Consider the following 19,967-nt stretch of genomic DNA (forward strand, 5'->3'; position numbering starts at 1 on the left):
AGGCTAAGTGATATGAATAAAATGAAACAGAAAATAAAAGGAGATACATTAAGCGGAAGGTGGAGACATCATGCAATTAGTGCTCATATAACCAAATGTGATTTTAAAAAGCCATTGCATTCAGATAAATTGAATAATTCCATATCTTTTGTTTTCGTACTTTCTGTGTCAGAACTCAAAATTCAGTTTTTAGCAGAATTTAGCATCATGTACTGTAGAAGTACAGGATATAATATATCTAGTGAAGTTACTGTACTGTGTGCTCTCTTTAATATAAAAATGCTCTCATTCAGCACTAAATTAAAATGCTCATTTGCATTTACTTCAGTGCCAGGGTAATTATTGGCAGTGCTATAATTGCTATAACTATTGGTTATTTTTTTCTGTTTATGTTCTTGACAGTACATCTCAAGGTTCAGTTTATTAATTAGTTAATGTAGGGTCAGTTTGTTAACATTAGCTAATGGTTTGGTCATCATAAACTAACAATGAGCAGTACTTTAAAGCATTGATTTTAAGGTTAATGTTACTACAGTACTAAGATTTATTTTAGACTTAAGTTATAAATTATATAGATGACAATGTTAATGTTTTTTGATTAATTAACAATAAACAATAGTATATTTACAAATTATAATCATACTCAGATGCTTGATTATATGATTTTATTTATAAATCATATATGATTATACATTTATTTACACAGCAATTATAACAGTGTACTTTGACACTGTAGACTATTGGTGGGTCAGAGCAGTCTTAATTTAGTCTGACTTTTATTCTGCATTATGTCTTTACACAGAATTTTGAGCAGACACAGAGCCACTGATATTATTATGTGCCATATGCCACACTCAGACGAGCTGGACCCTCTTAATACTGGAATTAGTTTCCCAGAGAAAATTGCTAAGAGTTATTCTATTTTAGCAGTTGATCCAGCTGTCCTCAATGGCCTTGAATTCTCCTGATCCTTCCTCCGCACCCCAACCAATAATAAAAAAAATAAATAAATAAAAACGAGTGATCCAAAGATGTATGATAATTAGGTTTGATACTGTGAGTTGAAGGTTTAAAACTGTGATCTGAAATAAATTAATTGTATAACATTAATACTGAATGTTCAGTTCTGGTCAGTCTCAAACCTGGATGAACCACTGATCTGTATATGTTCTCTAGTGGGATGAACACAAGGTGTATGATGCAGGAAAATTTATGAAAAGAAAAGATCCACAATTGCTTGATTTTGATTCTGAGTGACACCTCAAGATGACATCCACCTTGAAACTACTGTCACGTTGTTGTTGTTTGTGTTATTCAGCTGACATTTAACCGAGAACTGAAGAGCCCAAGCTTTTAGCACATCAATTCATGTTCAAATTTAAGAAGTGGTAACTGGGATACTGTTGTTGTTGTTGTTTCTTTCGGTTTATTGTACCGAGGCTCTCACTTCACTCTATTTATTCCAGCACTGGCATCATCAGAGAAACAAAATGAGAGCTTCTCCTATTGTATTATTTGTCTCATCCCTCCTCTTCATCTTTTGTTTTTGTCCTCTACATCTCTCTGTGAAACAGCTGACTCCACTGGTGTATATATGTCTCAAGGAAGATCAGGATGTGTTGCCATGGAGACCCCTTATATAATGTTTTACCTCATATTTAATAGACTGAAGGGCTGAAAGGTTTGAGGCTGTGAGAATCTGTCAAAGCACTAAAATATGCATAGACAAAAACAACTTTCAGTTAGATTTTTGTATGAAACTACCGCATAATATCAGGGAATTGCATTTTACTAATATAATAAAGCCCATGCTCATTTTGATATTAATTTGAAGACCACTGCTTTGAGTATAAACGCCAATGACAAAAACATTACATTCATTAAGACTGGACTGCCTCTGGCAATTAAAAGCATTTAACTGTTTTTGACATTGCTTGCATACTAGAAAACAGAGATTGTATAGATTAATATAAGTAGCCTGATCTGGCATAAATATACTAGTTAGTAGTTTGTGTGATTCTTTAGCGCCCTCCTCTGTCAAAGGTGCGCATTACACGTAAAATACATTTTATTCTGTGCTCTACAAGTCATAGATCTTATACCTTGTATTATTTTCTAATACCTGGAGAAATGGATGACTAAAAATGTATCTATTACACTGTAGTTTTTGCATAATCTGTCTGTATTAACCAAACTCAACAAATGTTGGCTAGATTTAAAAATCCACAATAACATGACATGATATGTTGTATATATTTATTGAACTAACAGTAATAAGCCTCTCATAGCTGTCCACAGTTAGGCTGGTTTTAACATTACCCCTTAACTGTGGTGAAACCACTGCTATTCAGTTTTGAGTAGCTCTCAAAATTATGTTGTTCAGTGATGTCAAGGAATATCTATTCATTTTGCTTCTTTAGTTGGAAGCCAGAATCTCATCCACCCAGCTGCGGAGCTCAGTGACACGGGCGTACACACCAGGAATAGTGGTGTCACAGCGGCTGCTTCCCCAGGACACGATACCCACCAGAGTCCAGACATCACTCTTCTGACAAACCAGAGGACCACCAGAGTCACCCTAAACAGACAGAAGGACAAGACAGTTAAGGGAGAACATTAGAGCGGAAGAGAAGAAGTGAGGATGAGACAATAGTCTTACCATGCAAGAGGAGGCACCAGCAGCACCTGCACAAATCATTGTATCTTGGATGTTGCTTCCCCAGTAGCTCTTACAGTCCTGGTTTGACAACAGAGGCAAAGCAACCTGCTGAAGCTCATTAGGTGTGAACAGAGCTACACGGAGAGAGAGAGAATAAAGAAGCAATTGCAAAACATGTTAGGTATTGCAAATATATGTACAATACCATTCAGAAGTTTGGGGTCAGTAAAGTAAATGATTGCAAAAGTAATTATTAGTTTTATTCAACAAAGACACATTAAACTGATCAAAAGTGAGAGTAAAAATATTTCTAACGGATTAAAGGATTTCTATTTCAAATAAATGTTGGGAAAAAATAACCTACAAAAATATTTAAAGATATATCTATTGGGCTAGAACCAACAGCAGGTATGTACTATAGACTGTGATTATATGTTAGTCAGATAACCAACCGTTGTATCTGGTCACTCCCCAGCCAGAAGTTACACAAGTCATGCCAGGGGCAAAGTCATCTGAAGTCTCAGCAAGACAAACGGGGGACACATGGGCGTTCAGTGAGACGGGGGCAGTCAGCTTGATCAAGGCAATGTCATTTTCGATGGTGTTAGAGTTCCACTGAGGGTGGGTGAATACCTGGAATTGAGATTGACTCATAAATGTTGTGCCAAAACACAGAAAAAGCACTAATTACAATGAAGAGAAATATAGATGTTTAGTACACACTCTCAGAAAAAGGTGTAAAGCTGTCACTGGGGCCATACCTTTTTATTTCTAAAAGAAACATAATAGTGCCTTAAAGGTACATATGAATACTTTAAAAGTATGTATTACTACCTTAAGTGTACATATTAGTACCTTTTTGAAAGGTTATTAGCCCAGTGACAGTTTTGTATTGTTGAGGAATAGGTTTGAAGTTCTTAAGCCTCACTTTTGACACTCTCATAGTCTGCGTGTCCTCCTGAGTGTTGCTGCTCCCCTTGTTATGCTCTCCCAGGATCACACGGTGACTAGTTCTGCAGATAAGCCACAGTGGTTAATAAATCCATGTCTATCCCAGCATTCATGCAGTTAACGCAATGATTTAACTGTCTCACCTCACACTGCAGTGAGCAGCAGTCACAACCCAGTACTCATTAATCAGAGAGCCACCGCAGAAGTGGAAGCCAGTGAAGTCCTGTCATTTAAATGACAAAATGACAAAACAAAGAAAGAAATGACACTTTGTATAAGCTGTGAAGTCATTTTCAAGCAACATAACAGACTTAAGATTTAAGTGTTACTATAACTATAACGCTAACACAGTACCTGCAGAGAGACCTGCCAGGGCCAGGAGTGAGGGACTGCCTCCTCACCATTCACAATGCGGGCATAGCCACTGACAACAGGAGGAATGGTAGGAATGCCACAGCCTGAAGATAAGAGGTGCAAAGGGGTTAAAGAGATGCAAGAAGATAAATAATGAAATTTCATACAGTCCAATTGACCAGGGCCAAATGATTTTGTAAATGCAAACAATATAGTTTTGTTTTTAAGCAGTGGTGACTAGCAATGTTGATCTTTTCAGCAACTGTGACTATGACCCTTGAATAACAGAAGGAACAAACACTGAAAAAAAAAAAACACTGAAGGGGGAAAACACTTTCTCACCATAGGCTGCACTAATGAAGGCAACGCAGGACAGCAGCCACAGGAAAGACATTGTGCAGAAAACTCAGAATTATTGACAGCAGAAAGACCTATTTAACACCAAACCATGATTTCACTCATACCAATGAGGACATGACAACCTGACATTATGGTCAAAAATTAACCCTGAGAGTCTGCACCAGCTGGTCTTCACCTGTGCAGAATCCCAGGATTTTACACCACTGTATATGAACATTGTCATGTAAAATGTACATAGTACACTGCATTCTTTATAAACTGGGCAATACTTCCTGAATATGCCATTGAAATCTTCTGTTTGATTGATTTTAAAATGTTGATTTTAAAAAGTTTTATTGTTAAATTATTTTATTATTTTATTTGATGCTCTGGTTTTCTTTTTAGAAATAAAAATCTAATAATAAATGACTGAATAATTTAGCCAACTGATCTTTCACTGGATTGTTCAAATTTAATTTAACTCTTTTTTTTTTCTTCTGCATTGTAAAAGTGTTAAATAAACAAATATATTAAGATATAGTTCACCCAAAAATGAAGATTCTGTTATCATATACTCATCCTTGTGTTGATTCACCTGTATGACTTTCTTTCTCCTGTGGAACACAAAAGAAGAAATTTTGAGAAGAGTTTCAATTTTCTTGTACTGCCATTAAGGTTTGGTTAATATTTTTGTTTGGCAAAAGCATTAGCATAACAACATAACTTTTTATTAATAAATTCCATTTAAAAAAACACACCTTTTGTCTGCAACTGTAAAAAAACAAACAAACAAAATATTCACTCTGCTGGGCACATAGTCTAACTTTATTTAAAAAAAAGACAGAAAGAAAAAAAGAGAAGTTTCCTCAATTTTAGTATTTAAAAGAAAATTTTTTAAAAAACATTTTATTCATTTAGAGGTCATATTTGTTTAGGTCACATGCAAAATGTGATTTGACAATACTAAGCTGCTGATAAGCAAATGCTAATGCATCTTTACTTAAACTGGGCTATTTCTCCTTTTCCCATGAAATGTTTGCCATATTTTTCACTTTGGTAAAATTATGGAAATGAAACATGAAATACTTCATATACAATGAGATGCTATATGCAAGAGGTTGAGATAACAAGTGTGAGAAGGTGCCATGTTTACATAGTACATACTGCATTTGTCATTCTAAAACATTTTCTAAAAACAAAATGCTGAAGTTCTGAATACAGTTGAAAAGCATCTTGACATTTTTACTAATTATAATGCATAACTTTACTGTTTTTAATTTTATTTTTATTGCTGTTTTTTATTTTATTTTTTATTATTATTCTTTCACCATTATTAATATATTTACACATACAAAATATAAATGTTCTAAATATTGAACTATCATATTATTATTTTTTAATAATTATATATAATATAGATGTCTTCTTAACATTGGAATACGAAACAATAATAATAATAATAAAAAATAATAATCACATATCATATTATAAAAGTGGTATACAAGATAAAGGGGACAAGATGATAGGTTCTGTGATGGCTTTTACTTTTTTTTTTAAATGAAAAGTCAAGGTAAAAGTGTCAGCAAATTTCAAGAATGACAAGAATGACAAAATATGTAATGGGAAGGTCAGGTATACAAACCCCCAAGATTTGGTGAGACAACCTGATTCAGAAATGGCTTTCATTTTATTCTGTCATGCCTTGCTTTCACAGGAAAAGCCTATGGTATATAGTGTTTTTTCCTCTGAACTTTGAATGAAAGTGTTAGTTCAGTACATAGCAGACAAGGGTAGAAGAACATGCTTATATTTACATGTAAATTCTAACAAATACACATACAGTATATATTCTCCAGGCTGTGGTGTTGCTGCCATCCCTCCTGTTATCACTGGCTACTCCAGGATTGTGAATGGTGAGGAGGCAGTGCCACATTCTTGGCCCTGGCAGGTGTCTCTGCAGGTACAGACATATTCATTAACAAATGACATGCAGATAAAAAAATTTAACTGAACAAATATCTAGGTTTTTAAAAAATCCATGAAAAAAATGGCTTCCAGTGGTGGGTTGTGAACTGCAAAAAAAAATAAATAAATAAATAAATAAATAAAAAAAAACACATGACAGTGGAAACTAAAATAATATAGCAATATATTTTATTTGCGTGTATGTAATGTATACTTACATGTTAAGGCATAAAAAATAAAGCCAAAAAAAAAAGACAAAACTAATTATATTAATTCATATTAACTTTGATCCTGCCATTGATGTTTTCTCTATAATGGAATTATATATATAAAAAGTTACTTTTTGTTTTCTATATATCAGTTATGATAACATAAGTCTTGTAAGTCGTTTTTTTTAAAATACACACTTCTTGCTTTGCAGAATGCAAGTTATGCAACTAATGTGATTATGTACATATACAGTACATACAGCTGCACTAATGTACAGTAGGCTACATGGAATAGGCTACGTGAAGAGGTTTACCGAACCTGGGAATCAGTGCAGATGTGAACACACAGGCCTTGAAACCGAGAACACAGCATTATCAGTGTGTATAAAAATACAATCAATCGGGTCAGGGATATTGCAGTAAACACCATGACTTTTGAAAAATGTTATGTTATGCAACAAATATTAAAGAGAGTTGAATTCATTCAATAAGTTTGTTTGACAGATGCAAAATATAAAATCCTCTAATTAAACTTACAGGAAGTGTTTTGTGCTGTCTAATTAATAGAGGATATTACACAAAATAACAAAACACACATGAAATATGTCACGGCTATTTCCACCACATAGGTATTATCAATTATAATCATTCATATAAAATGGAAGTTATTCTTCTGAGAACAGTTTTCCTAAGAAATGTATTTCACAGTATTAAAGCTATTTTCAGTCTGTGAATCTGCAGCATTCAGACTAAATTGGCAGCATTTCTGTAGTGCCAACAATACAGTAAGGTGCTAGCAATGTCAGGGTTAAGGGTTTGACTCCCAGGAAATGCATTAATTGATAATACAGCTGATTTAAAGCAACCAGGAGGAGGAGGCATTATCTTTTGTACGGATGAAAAAAAAAAAAAAACTCTCGCTTGCAAGGTGCACACAATCCCACAGTAGAGAGATAAGATGTCCAGTGTATGAACGAGGACAGAATATATAAAGCCCTCAAAGGAGCAGACAATATTCAAGTGCAGCAATGGCCTTCTTGTGGATCTTCTCCTGTCTCGCCTTCTTTGGTGCAGCCTATGGTACGATTTGTTTCAAAATAAGATACTTTAATAACAGCCTTTAAGCCTAGATTACTTTTATTAAATAGCTCTTAGAACAAATGAATCTGTTAAACTGCTTTGATTGTATTTTTTGGTCTGTCAGGCTGTGGCGTTCCTGCCATCCCCCCTGTTGTTTCTGGCTACTCCAGGATTGTGAATGGTGAGGAGGCACGGCCTCACTCCTGGCCCTGGCAGGTGTCTCTGCAGGTAAAATCTGTGACAATAACAATACATTTGAAATGCTAACTCAAAAGGTTTATTTAATTATTACATCATTTAAAATTTATTCCAGGACTCCACTGGCTTCCACTTCTGCGGTGGCTCTCTGATCAGTGAGTGGTGGGTTGTGACTGCTGCTCACTGCAATGTCAGGTAAACAGTATTAAAGATTAAATCTACAACTTTACAATGTTTAGCCTAAAATAAATGTTGGGATTAAGTTTGCATTTCAAACTCACATGTCCTGTTGCCAAAGATTTTGGGGTTATAAAATTTCGATTATTTCATTTTTTACAGAACTTCTCACCGCGTCATCCTGGGTGAGCATGATCGCTCATCCAATGCTGAGGCCATTCAGACCATTAGTGTTGGAAAGGTGTGTAGACTCTCAATATCTATTATACTGAGCATAATCTCCTACAGAATTCTGTTTTAGCAGGGGGAGCCTTCATCCAAATTCACTCCATAAATATATAACAGAATCATTTAATTGATTAATAAAAACTACACATAAAATGTGTCTCTTTAACAACATGTCATATAGACAATCAGTCAGACACAAAACATTCTTCATTCATTCAACATCTGTGAAAATATTCAAAATTGCTATTCAGGACTACCTCAATCAGTGTACTAAGCTTCATGATTTTATTTTCTACAGTTTATAGGGCTGCAATAGACTTCTAACAATACCAACAGAGGCTACAGCACCTTCAGTGCTTGGCCCCTAATAATGATAACTTGCAGTTCTGTAAGTAAGTCAGGTGTTAATTCACTAACGGATCTGATCGATATACAGTAGTTCAGTGAAGACTTTATCAAACTGGAACCTTTTTGAACTATCCATTTAAAGAACCTTCTAGTGAAAGTCAGGCTATCATTTCCAGCCATTCTGTCGTGGAACACGGTGTTAGATTGCTTCACATTCACACTCACAACCTATAATATGATTTCTTTTCGCTGAAGATTCAGTAGCCGATTCCCTGCTATTGAAAAGCACTGCAAGACTAGTGTATCATACCTGAATCACTAGAGAGAGTATTCCCACAGATGAAAATCTACTTGAAAATCTGAACGCTTACGTGTCTGTATCTTTTTCACACAGTCCATCAAGCACCCTAACTACAACAGCTACACCATCAACAACGACATCCTCCTGATCAAGCTGGCCACTCCTGCTAAGCTCAGCACTCACGTGTCTCCTGTGTGTCTCGCTGAAACCAGCGATAACTTCCCTGGTGGCTTGAAGTGTGTGACCTCTGGATGGGGTCTGACCAGATATAATGGTGAGTTTCAGAATCTTCTTCCATTTCAGCATTTTTATCAGCTTGCATGTATTTTCAAAACTTGAATGTATATTTTAGCATTTGTTCATATTCTCTGTCCTGATTTATTTTCTGTTGAAAGCTTTTAAAATTCTGCCAATCTACCCTTTCAGCTCCTGATACCCCTGCCCTGCTCCAGCAGGCTGCTCTGCCTCTGCTGACCAACGATGATTGCAAGCGTTACTGGGGAACCAACATCACTGATCTGATGATCTGTGCTGGAGCCTCTGGTGCTTCTTCTTGCATGGTGAATTTCTATTGATTTTGCAGTTTATCTCTCTATTTGTTCTTGAAGTTCTTGAAGATTGTACAGTTCTGACTTGCTTTTGTGTGTTTCAGGGTGATTCTGGCGGTCCTCTGGTCTGTGAGAAGAATGGAGTCTGGACTCTGGTTGGTATCGTGTCTTGGGGAAGCAGCGTCTGCTCAACCAGTTCACCAGGCGTGTACGCCCGTGTCACCAAACTCCGTGCCTGGGTTGACCAGACCATTGCTGCAAACTAAAGCACAATGTTTATACAGTAGTTCTTGATCATGATGTTTATCAATAAAGTTTTATTTTGAGAAAACAAAACACCCTGATTGTTCTTGTGTAGTAAAAATATTTCTAACTTAAGTCAGAGTTATTTACAGTAGACAATGGACATTCAATACATTTGAGTGATTTAATCTTATTGCATCATATTAATAACTACAAATCAATCATAAAATTATTTTTGAAAATAATTGTGAAAATTTAAAATAAAATAATATTGATATAAAGTAGGGAATTATGACTATCACGTCTGGAGCACTTTGTGAACATTAATGAACTGCAAGGAAAAAAAACTGACAGTGGAAACTAAAATAATATATAAATATAATTTATTTGTGTGTATGTAATGTGTACTTACATGTAAGGGCATGAAAAAGAAAGAAAGACAAAAAAAAACTAATGATATTAATTCATATTAACTTTGACCCTGGCATTCATTTTTAATCTATAATGGAATTATATTAAAAAGTTACTTTTTGTTTTCTATATATCAATTATGATAACATAAGTCTTGTAAGTCTTTTATAAATATACTGTTATTGCTTTAAAGCACATAATATTTGTTAAATGTTACTAAATTACACAGTATAACCACTCTTACAACTTCATATGCAATATCTTTGGACAGCTCCAAAGCTGACACTTGATCATAGTGGTGCTACATGTTTTTGTTACGCAATTATGAATATAAAAGCACAGCGAAGCCATTTATACAGAACTGTTAATCTAACAAACCTTAATCTTTAAATAAAAAAGGATTATGGTATTCACAGTCTCTCTACTCTCCATTTCAGTTTTCAACTTTTCATAGCAATACTAGTAATATTCCTAATGCCGCTGTTGCATTTCCATTCCATTGAAATTTCTGAATTAAAACGAGCACCACATGAATAATTATACATTTGAAAATTAACACAAAATGACTAATGAATAATACACACACACACACACACACACACACACACACACACACACACACACACACACACACACACACACACACACATATATATATATATATATATATATATATGTATATATGAAGAGTTTGGTTTCAAAACGCTATAAATCCATTTTGATTACTTTGAGTAAAAATGTGTTTTCTTTACCAAGAAAGTGGAAAGATGAAAACCACTATTTTCTGTTTCAAACTTTCAAATAGCATATTTAAGTTATAATAATATAAAAAATTTCAAATCCAGATTTTGATTTTAAAAGATTATAAAATTTTATTTTTTTCCCCCAAAATGCAATGAATCCATGACAATGTTTTTTTTTTTTTTTTTTTTCTCAAAATGCAATAAATCCATTGAATCAATATAAAAGTTATTTTTCATATTGAATCTGTTGAAAAATACACAACATGGTTAATCCACATATGGCAGCTTCTGAACTTGATCAAACCTATTTTATATAGCTTACAGGCACTGTACTAAAAATACATTCAATCAGTCATCGATACCAAAATGAATTCAAGGGGTCATCTTGTTAATGCTATAATTTAATTACAACAATAAAAGAAAGTTTCATCATGAACAAGAACGCGAACAACACATTAGACCACAGAAATGCCAAAATGACATTTCCCTTATATTCAACTTCCAAAATTGCATTCATCTTTGCCATGTTACATTAATTTAGTTGACAAGTGCTATTCGCTGTATTAACAAAAACATAAATGGCATTAATAAAAACACTTACACTGACAAGCTACGCATTATCGCGTTCATAATCTAATGCGACTCATCTGCTATTATGAACGCGATGTTGCATAGCTTTTCAGTGATCTTCGGCTCTGTGAATACATCTGAAAGCATGTGATGGTGATTAACTATTAATCACAGAACCGGTGTCCTGACACCTGTCAGATTGTGGCCTACTACCAGGGTTTACTGCGCATGCGCACATCAATATCGCGTCCTTTTTCTCATGCTAAACAACATTTAATGTATCTGCATTACTGTAAGGTTATGTTTAGAGTTGGGGTAGGTATAGACTTTAATAAAACAAAATCTAATAGGTAGAAAAAATTATTTATTGTTGGTTTGCTGTAGCTGTATCCCTTCTACAACCGCGATTATATCACATAGGCTAATTACTTTATTTCAGGCCCGGCTCCAGAAACAAATCACTGAGGGTGCTTCTTAAATTAGTGAGGATGCTCTAACTTATATATATATATATATATTTTTAGTTGTTTATCATTATTTTAGATTGTCGTGGTAATATTGTGATGCCTGAATAATTCAACTCAAATTGTGAAACTCGTGTATTAAATAAATTTATATAAACATATATCACTGGATAATTTGCCCTATCTGCAATAAAATGCCATTGATACAGCTTTAACTGAGGGTGCTTTTGATTTCGTTTGAGGGTGCTTAGAATCCTCTAGCACCCCCGTAGGACCGGGCCTGCTGTATTTACATTAATGTAAGGTATGTTTAAGGTTGCTGTGATTGGGTGAGCGGATATTTCGCGTTCTGCAGAGAAGTTTGAAAAGAAAGAAAGAGAGAGAGAAAACATGACAGAATAACTCGGAGGATATCGCATTTTGCGTAAAATTAAAAATTGACTTTTCAATACCGACCAGGTACAATACTGATTTTGGTGGAAAGTTTTTTTTTATTATTATTTTTTAAATGGCGTTTATCACATTTTGGAAACCAAGCTCTTCATATATATATTCTACCAAGCTCAGTTTCTCTCTGAATTAAATGTCATAATATTTAATATCCAGTACAAAGTACTGTATATTGGTTGAACAGTGCAAGTTATGCAACTATGTGACTATGTAGGCTACATTTACAGCACATGCAGCTGCACTAATGTACAGTAGGCTACATATAGGGAATAGGCTACGTGAAGAGGTTTACCGAACCTGGGAATCAGTGCAGATGTGAACACACAGGCCTTGAAACCGAGAACACAGCATTATCAGTGTGTATAAAAATACAATCAATCGGGTCAGGGTTATTGCAGTAAACACCATGACTTTTGAAAAATGTATGTTACGCAACAAATATTAAAGAGAGCTGAATTCATTCAATAAGCTTATTTGACAGATGTAAAATATAAAATCCTCTAATTAAACTTACAGGAAGTGTTTTGTGCTGTCTAATTAACAGAGGATATTACACAAAATAACAAAACACACATGAAATATGTCACGGCTATTTCCACCACATAGGTATTATCAATTATAATCATTCATATAAAATGGAAGTTATTCTTCTGAGAACAGTTTTCCTAAGAAATGTATTTCACAGTATTAAAGCTATTTTCAGTCTGTGAATCTGCAGCATTCAGTCTTAATTGGCAGCATTTCTGTAGTGCCAACAGTACAGTAAGGTGCTAGCAATGTCAGGGTTAAGGGTTTGACTCCCAGGAAATGCATTAATTGATAAAATTATTACTTTCAATGCAGTTTTAGTTGCTGTCAAATACATAAATATAAATGTAATTCACAGATGAAAGACTTACAGCTGATTTAAAGCAACCAGGAGGAGGAGGCATTATCTTTTGTACGGATGGAAAAAAAAAAAACTCTCACTTGCAAGGTGCACACAATCCCACAGTAGAGAGATAAGATGTCCAGTGTATGAATGAGGACAGAATATATAAAGCCCTCAAAGGAGCAGACAATATTCAAGTGCAGCAATGGCCTTCTTGTGGATCTTCTCCTGTCTCGCCTTCTTTGGTGCAGCCTATGGTACGATTTGTTTTAAAATAAGATACTTTAATAACAGCCTTTAAGCCTAGATTACTTTTATTAAATAGCTCTTAGAACAAATGAATCTGTTAAACTGCTTTGATTGTATTTTTTGGTCTGTCAGGCTGTGGCGTTCCTGCCATCCCCCCTGTTGTTTCTGGCTACTCCAGGATTGTGAATGGTGAGGAGGCACGGCCTCACTCCTGGCCCTGGCAGGTGTCTCTGCAGGTAAAATCTGTGACAATAACAATACATTTGAAATGCTAACTCAAAAGGTTTATAAAATTATTACATCATTTAAAATTTATTCCAGGACTCCACTGGCTTCCACTTCTGCGGTGGCTCTCTGATCAGTGAGTGGTGGGTTGTGACTGCTGCTCACTGCAATGTCAGGTAAACAGTATTAAAGATTAAATCTACAACTTTACAATGTTTAGCCTAAAAGAAATGTATTGGGATTAAGTTTGCATTTCAAACTCACATGTCCTGTTGCCAAAGATTTTGGGGTTATAAAATTTTGATTATTTCATTTTTTTACAGAACTTCTCACCGCGTCATCCTGGGTGAGCATGATCGCTCATCCAATGCTGAGGCCATTCAGACCATTAGTGTTGGAAAGGTGTGTAGACTCTCAATATCTGTTATACTGAGCATCATCTCCTACAGAATTCTGTTTTAGCAGGGGGAGTCTTCACCCAAATTCACTCCATAAATATATAACAAAATCATTTCATTGATTAATAAAAACTACACATAAAATGTGTCTCTTTAACAACATGTCATATAGACAATCAGTCAGACACAAAACATTCTTCATTCATTCAACATCTGTGAAAATATTCAAAATTGCTATTCAGGACTACTTCAATCAATATACTAAGCTTCATGATTTTATTTTCTACAGTTTATAGGGCTGCCATAGACTTCTAACAATACCAATAGAGGCTACAGCACCTTCTGTGCTTGGCCCCTAATAATGATAACTTGCAGTTCTGTAAGTAAGTCAGGTGTTAATTCACTAACGGATCTGATCGATATAGTTCAGTGAAGACTTTATCAAACTGGAACCTTTTTAAACTATCCATTTAAAGAACCTTCTAGTGAAAGTCAGTATATCATTTCCATCCATTCTGTCATGGAACACGGTGTTAGATTGCTTCACATTCACACTCACAACCTATAATATGATTTCTTTTCACTGAAGATTCAGTAGCCGATTCCCCGCTGTTGAAAAGCACTGCAAGACTAGTGTATCATACCTGAATCACTAGAGAGAGTATTCCCACAGATGAAAATCTACTTGAAAATCTGAACGCTTACGTGTCTGTATCTTTTTCACACAGTCCATCAAGCACCCTAACTACAAACAGCTACACCATCAACAACGACATTCTCCTGATCAAGCTGGCCACTCCTGCTAAGCTCAGCACTCACGTGTCTCCTGTGTGTCTCGCTGAAACCAGCGATAACTTCCCTGGTGGCTTGAAGTGTGTGACCTCTGGATGGGGTCTGACCAGATATAATGGTGAGTTTCAGAATCTTCTTCCATTTCAGCATTTTTATCAGCTTACATGTATTTTCAATACTTGAATGTATATTTTAGCATTTGTTCATATTCTCTGTCCTGATTTATTTTCTGTTGAAAGCTTTTAAAATTCTGCCAATCTACCCTTTCAGCTCCTGATACCCCTGCCCTGCTCCAGCAGGCTGCTCTGCCTCTGCTGACCAACGATGACTGCAAGCGTTACTGGGGAACCAACATCACTGATCTGATGATCTGTGCTGGAGCCTCTGGTGTCTCCTCTTGCATGGTGAGCTGTCCCGAATAAATATATGATTATTATAAAGTATTATTTAAAAATTTCTTCTAATATGTATAGGTAAATGTTTTGATTACAATTCTTCTATGTGTGTTTCAGGGTGATTCTGGCGGTCCTCTGGTCTGCGAGAAGAATGGAGTCTGGACTCTGGTTGGTATCGTGTCTTGGGGAAGCAGCGTCTGCTCCACTTCCACCCCAGCTGTGTACGCCCGTGTCACCAAACTCCGTGCCTGGGTTGACCAGACCATTGCTGCAAACTAAAGCAGCCATTAAAACTGTCTTTTGTTTCATCAATAAAGATGTATGGCATGACCTTTGGTTCAGTTGTCTTGGCTATATTGAAAAATAGAATGCAACATTGCTATACATGCAATTTATAGAAGTCTATAAATGCAAATTTATCCACTACCAGTATTCTTTACTAGTATTATTTTACCCAATTTAGAATATCATGAAGTCATCAAAACACAATTGGAATTATGGAAATTACTGTTTGTAGTGGTTACAAATGTTAAAAAGATCAAAACTGCATTTTAGTTTAGCTTAATCAAAATAGTCACTATTTGCCATAAACATGCTTATATATATAATATATAATATTTTCTTTACTGATTTTATGAGGTGTATCCTGGGATGCTTTTTCGAAATATTGAAAGTTTTGCAGTGCATGCAGGAGGTTTGTTGCATTTTCATACATTATCCATTCCTTCCTCGCTAACTAGGATGCAGCTTTCTGTTTGAGAAGCACTCAAAACAGTTTATACCATGTTTTTGGCAACCTTTTGTAAAGCAGAGATGAATCTGTTTTTCTTCTAGCTCTCAGTGTATGTGTGCAGTTGTACACAGTTCAGTTTTGATGTCAGGTGGTTTGATATCATTCATAGCTTTTTTAGTTAATACTTTACAGATCTGCAATAATAAGTTTATTGAATGCACATATACAAAATATTTGAGACAATATTTGAGTAGATTTTGACCTTAATATTGCAATAATATTACACCATAAAACTGCAGCAATACAAATCTGAAACTTTAAAAGCCAATGTGTACTCTTTATGCTTTGTGCAGCTTTATTATTAAAAATGATATATTTGTTCTTGTAACAAACTTCTCTGTGGATAGTGTGAGGCTGTACATTTTCACTTTCCACATATACATTCTGGAGCTGTATTAACTGCAAATGTAAAGCCACAATTAGACATTTCATAGTAGAATTAGGCTCTATGCATGTTCGTTTTTGCAGGTGTGATCCATGCTACGGCAGTAACAGAAAGCCTTGAAGAAACGGCAGTAACACGTATCGCAGGGGTTGCAGCAGGGCAGGTGATGACCCAAGCAGGACTGCTGATGAGGGATGCAGCGGCTGGGGGAGCGAGTGCCTCTTCTCTGCAGCCGTACAGCTTTACCCAGATCCTGTAGTTATAGCAACAAGAAGCAACAAAATTACTTCACTGTTACAGAGGAAAATTGCACATTTTAATGGTTAAATGCAAAAAAAAAAACAAAAAAAAAAAAAAAAAAAAACAACAACGACAAAAAAAAACTAGCCTACTAATATTGTAAACTGATCTTGAAAAATAAAACACAAAAATTATTTCATCACTGTTTCACAATAATGAGGCATATGACCTGGAGGCACGTACCATTGGTGGTACATGTAAAGTCACTTGTTATTAAATGCGTATGCTAAATGTCAGTTACTTGCCTCATCATAGGATTCAAGGTCTTCTATCAGCTTTTCTTCTGCTGAGTTTATTTCAAGATGCTCCACTCCAGGTAGGAAGTCTATGATGTACAAAACACAAATGTGCCAAACACAAAACAATTACAAGCAATTACAATGATATAAATTGGAAATGTATTAATTTAATACTTAAAGGGTTAGTTCACCCAAATATTAAAATTATGTCATTAATGACTCACCCTCATGTCGTTCCAAACCCGTAAGACCTCCGTTCATCTTCGGAACACAGTATAAGATATTTTAGATTTAGTCCGAGAGCTTTCTGTCCCTCCATTGAGAATGTATGTACGGTATACTGTCCACGTCCAGAAAGGTAATAAAAACATCTTCAAAGTAGTCCATGTGACATCAGAGGGTCCGTTAGAATTTTTTGAAGCATCGAAAATACATTTTGGTCCAAGAATATCAAAAAACTACTACTTTATTCAGCATTGACTTCTCTCCCGGGTCTGTTATGAGCGCGTTCACCTCACATCCGGTTCGCGAACGAATCACTCGATGTAACCGGATCTTCTTGAACCAGTTCATCAGCTCCTCGGTTCTCGAACCGGACGCGTCCGACAGAAACGGTTCTTGACTCGAGAACGAGTCAATGTTTCGTTCGTTATCTGGCTCGGTTCAGTCAGTGTACTGTTTGAGTAATTGAATTACTCCGGGATATTGGTTTATTTGAACTCAGAGGGAGTGTTAGCCATGTTACAAAAGTTAACAGTTTAAGTCATTGGTGGATTAATGCTTATTGTTGACGCGAACCGTTTCAAACGATTCAGTTCGATTTGGTGAACTGGTTCAAGAAGATCCGGTTACATCGAGTGATTCGTTCGCGAACCGGATGTGAGGTGAACGCGCTCATAACAGACCCGGGAGAGAAGTCAATGCTGAATAAAGTCGTAGTTTTTGATATTTTTGGACCAAAATGTATTTTCGATGCTTCAAAAAATTCTAACGGACCCTCTGATGTCACATGGACTACTTTGAAGATGTATTTATTACCCTTTTGGACGTGGACAGTATACCGTACATACATTCTCAATGGAGGGACTGAAAGCTCTCGGACTAAATCTAAAATATCTTAAACTGTGTTCCGAAGATGAACGGAGGTCTTACGGGTTTGGAACGACATGAGGGTGAGTCATTAATGACATAATTTTAATATTTGGGTGAACTAACTATTAAATTACTACTAAATATTTTCAAAAAAAAAAAAAAAAAAATGTTGTGTTGTACCATAATGAATAATGATCAAAAGGTAACGGATCTGCATTTATATATATTGTCCAGATAAAATTTTAAAATGGATGATTTTTTAAATGATTAGATGAAATATGAGATTGAAATGAAAGTTGTTAAACAAACAAACAAACAAACATTTTATTATTCGAATAATAATAATGATGAAGTATATACTTTAAGATTTTGGAATAGCCATTCTTTATTATTACCATTTTCACATATTAGGATAAAAGTAAATATCTGGTAAAAAATTCTCTATAAGATATGTGTACATTTTTGTACTGTACCAAAACATTAAAATTAACAAAAAACATTAAAAAAAAAAAAAAGGAAAAGGAAAAAAAAAAGAGAAGGTCTCTGAAATTACCAACACTCAGTTATTACAATTATCAACACAGACACACTCCACATTTTTGGAAAATAACATCAGTCTATAGAAACCTTACCTGTGTCAGGTAGAGCAAAGAAGCTTTCGCTACGTCTCAGGTTTGGATGTGATGCCATCACCATCACATTCATCACAAACCAGCTGAAGATGGCTATGTTCAGCATCATAATCACTCAAACTCAAAAATAAGATAAACTTGACCACACTTTTAGTGATCCGGTTGTATTCACTAAAAAAAAGAGAGAGTGTAGTCAAAAAACACTTAGACTAAAGTTAATCATTCCTTAAATGTTTGAAATTGTGTTAATGTTTGTGAGCATGTAGACAGATGTGTAGGCCTACTTCATATTTGCACTGGTTTGCATTTGCCATAAAGTCTGTGGATTTGTGTATGTTTGTGTATGCACATGTAGAAGTAAAGAATTTTCGACTTACCTGCAGGGTTCTGTGCCCCAGGCTGAGGTTCTGCACTGGACTCTGTGATTTATAAGTCTCCTTGAGGTGGGAGGTGAGGGACACATGGTCCTGATCAGTGGATGGAGGTGTGGTCTCTTGTGCCTGGCACAACCACTTAACTCCCACACAAACACTGACACACACATAAGCCCATGCACTCAACACATCAACACAGGAAAAGATTAATAGAATTTCCTGGAGGACGGTGTAAGCTATTTCAGATTTTGACATTGTCAGCTTAAGTTAAATGTATAAAATTATATGTATAAGAATGAAAATGCATTGCTATTTAGTATAGCTCAGGTATGAAACATGGTGCTGCATTTGAACCAATACTCAGAACAAATAGTTGAATGATGCTTAGTTTTGGTTATGATTTATTATTGCAACAAGGCATACTTACAGTTTTACTATTTACACAGTCAAATTTTATATTTATACAATATTTATATTTAGATATTCAGTACATAGTAATTTATTTTTGTTCAACTTTAATTGCTCTATTTAGCATGATTTTGCTCATTGTAAAAAATAAAATTGCATTGCTACTAATCGCTTCTGCATTGTAGTGCACTTAAAATAAATTAAATAAAAAAGTAAATAAAAATAAAAAAATGATTTAGAAATGATTTGTTGAAAAACATATTTGGTAATCGGTTAAAGGCCTGAATACTTGCACTAGGTACCTCATTTATGCCTAGTTAATGCTCAGTACCAGTAAACACTTCATTATGAAGCTAATACAGCTACACTCAGCTGATGACTCCAGCCTGCTGATTAATCGCTGATGACGCAATACAGCATCCATTTGTGAGGAAATAAATTGTTTATGGTTAAGAACTTCAGTGCTTCTCTTTGTAAGGTTAGATTGAATCTCTCTTTATTTATAACAAACAAACAAACAAATACTACTTGTATTAAAGCTTAACTAGCTGTCACCTGACAATTTCTCATCAACAA

The 19,967-nt window shown here is 35.1% G+C and overlaps 3 protein-coding genes and 1 pseudogene across 3 annotated transcripts; 2 read left to right on the forward strand and 2 right to left on the reverse strand.

The window, feature by feature from the left end:
- Positions 1-2,242: 2,242 nt before the first annotated feature.
- Positions 2,243-4,439, reverse strand: ctrb.3 (chymotrypsinogen B, tandem duplicate 3). Its single transcript, XM_019069119.2, has 7 exons — positions 4,307-4,439; positions 3,965-4,068; positions 3,754-3,833; positions 3,588-3,672; positions 3,112-3,292; positions 2,660-2,793; positions 2,243-2,578 (listed from the first exon to the last, which is right to left on the reverse strand). The coding sequence occupies exons 1-7, from the start codon at positions 4,356-4,358 to the stop codon at positions 2,417-2,419; spliced, it is 798 nt and encodes a 265-aa protein (XP_018924664.1). The 5' UTR covers positions 4,359-4,439; the 3' UTR covers positions 2,243-2,416.
- Positions 4,440-7,395: 2,956 nt separating this feature from the next.
- On the forward strand, positions 7,396-9,693 carry LOC109051655 (chymotrypsin A-like). The gene is made up of 7 exons (XM_019069151.2): positions 7,396-7,557; positions 7,682-7,785; positions 7,871-7,950; positions 8,095-8,173; positions 8,903-9,083; positions 9,236-9,369; positions 9,462-9,693. Exons 1-7 carry the CDS (start codon positions 7,506-7,508, stop codon positions 9,621-9,623), a joined length of 792 nt encoding a protein of 263 aa, XP_018924696.2. The 5' UTR covers positions 7,396-7,505; the 3' UTR covers positions 9,624-9,693.
- Positions 9,694-13,204: 3,511 nt separating this feature from the next.
- Positions 13,205-15,498, forward strand: LOC109051621 (annotated as a pseudogene).
- Positions 15,499-15,962: 464 nt separating this feature from the next.
- Positions 15,963-19,143, reverse strand: LOC109051624 (agouti-related protein-like). Its single transcript, XM_019069123.2, has 4 exons — positions 18,987-19,143; positions 18,610-18,780; positions 16,892-16,971; positions 15,963-16,599 (listed from the first exon to the last, which is right to left on the reverse strand). The coding sequence occupies exons 2-4, from the start codon at positions 18,716-18,718 to the stop codon at positions 16,408-16,410; spliced, it is 381 nt and encodes a 126-aa protein (XP_018924668.1). The 5' UTR covers positions 18,719-18,780; positions 18,987-19,143; the 3' UTR covers positions 15,963-16,407.
- Between the last annotated feature and the right edge of the window lie 824 nt (positions 19,144-19,967).

The sequence above is a fragment of the Cyprinus carpio genome, chromosome A7 (assembly GCF_018340385.1).
Source record: "Cyprinus carpio isolate SPL01 chromosome A7, ASM1834038v1, whole genome shotgun sequence".
In the NCBI taxonomy this organism is placed as follows: Eukaryota; Metazoa; Chordata; class Actinopteri; order Cypriniformes; family Cyprinidae; genus Cyprinus; species Cyprinus carpio.

Coding starts and splice junctions, on each gene's coding strand:
- LOC109051624 (XM_019069123.2), bottom strand. CDS start 18,718: ATGATGCTGAACATAGCCATCTTCAGCTGGTTTGTGATGAATGTGATG. Junction 16,972..18,609: donor CTTTGCTCTACCTGACACAG/GTAAGGTTTCTA, acceptor TGTACATCATAG/ACTTCCTACCTGGAGTGGAG. Junction 16,600..16,891: donor ACCTTGAATCCTATGATGAG/GCAAGTAACTGA, acceptor CTATAACTACAG/GATCTGGGTAAAGCTGTACG.
- ctrb.3 (XM_019069119.2), bottom strand. CDS start 4,358: ATGTCTTTCCTGTGGCTGCTGTCCTGCGTTGCCTTCATTAGTGCAGCC. Junction 3,834..3,964: donor CCTGGCAGGTCTCTCTGCAG/GTACTGTGTTAG, acceptor TTTAAATGACAG/GACTTCACTGGCTTCCACTT. Junction 2,794..3,111: donor GGGAGTGACCAGATACAACG/GTTGGTTATCTG, acceptor CTCTCCGTGTAG/CTCTGTTCACACCTAATGAG.
- LOC109051655 (XM_019069151.2), top strand. CDS start 7,506: ATGGCCTTCTTGTGGATCTTCTCCTGTCTCGCCTTCTTTGGTGCAGCC. Junction 7,558..7,681: donor CTTCTTTGGTGCAGCCTATG/GTACGATTTGTT, acceptor TTGGTCTGTCAG/GCTGTGGCGTTCCTGCCATC. Junction 9,370..9,461: donor CTGGTGCTTCTTCTTGCATG/GTGAATTTCTAT, acceptor TGTGTGTTTCAG/GGTGATTCTGGCGGTCCTCT.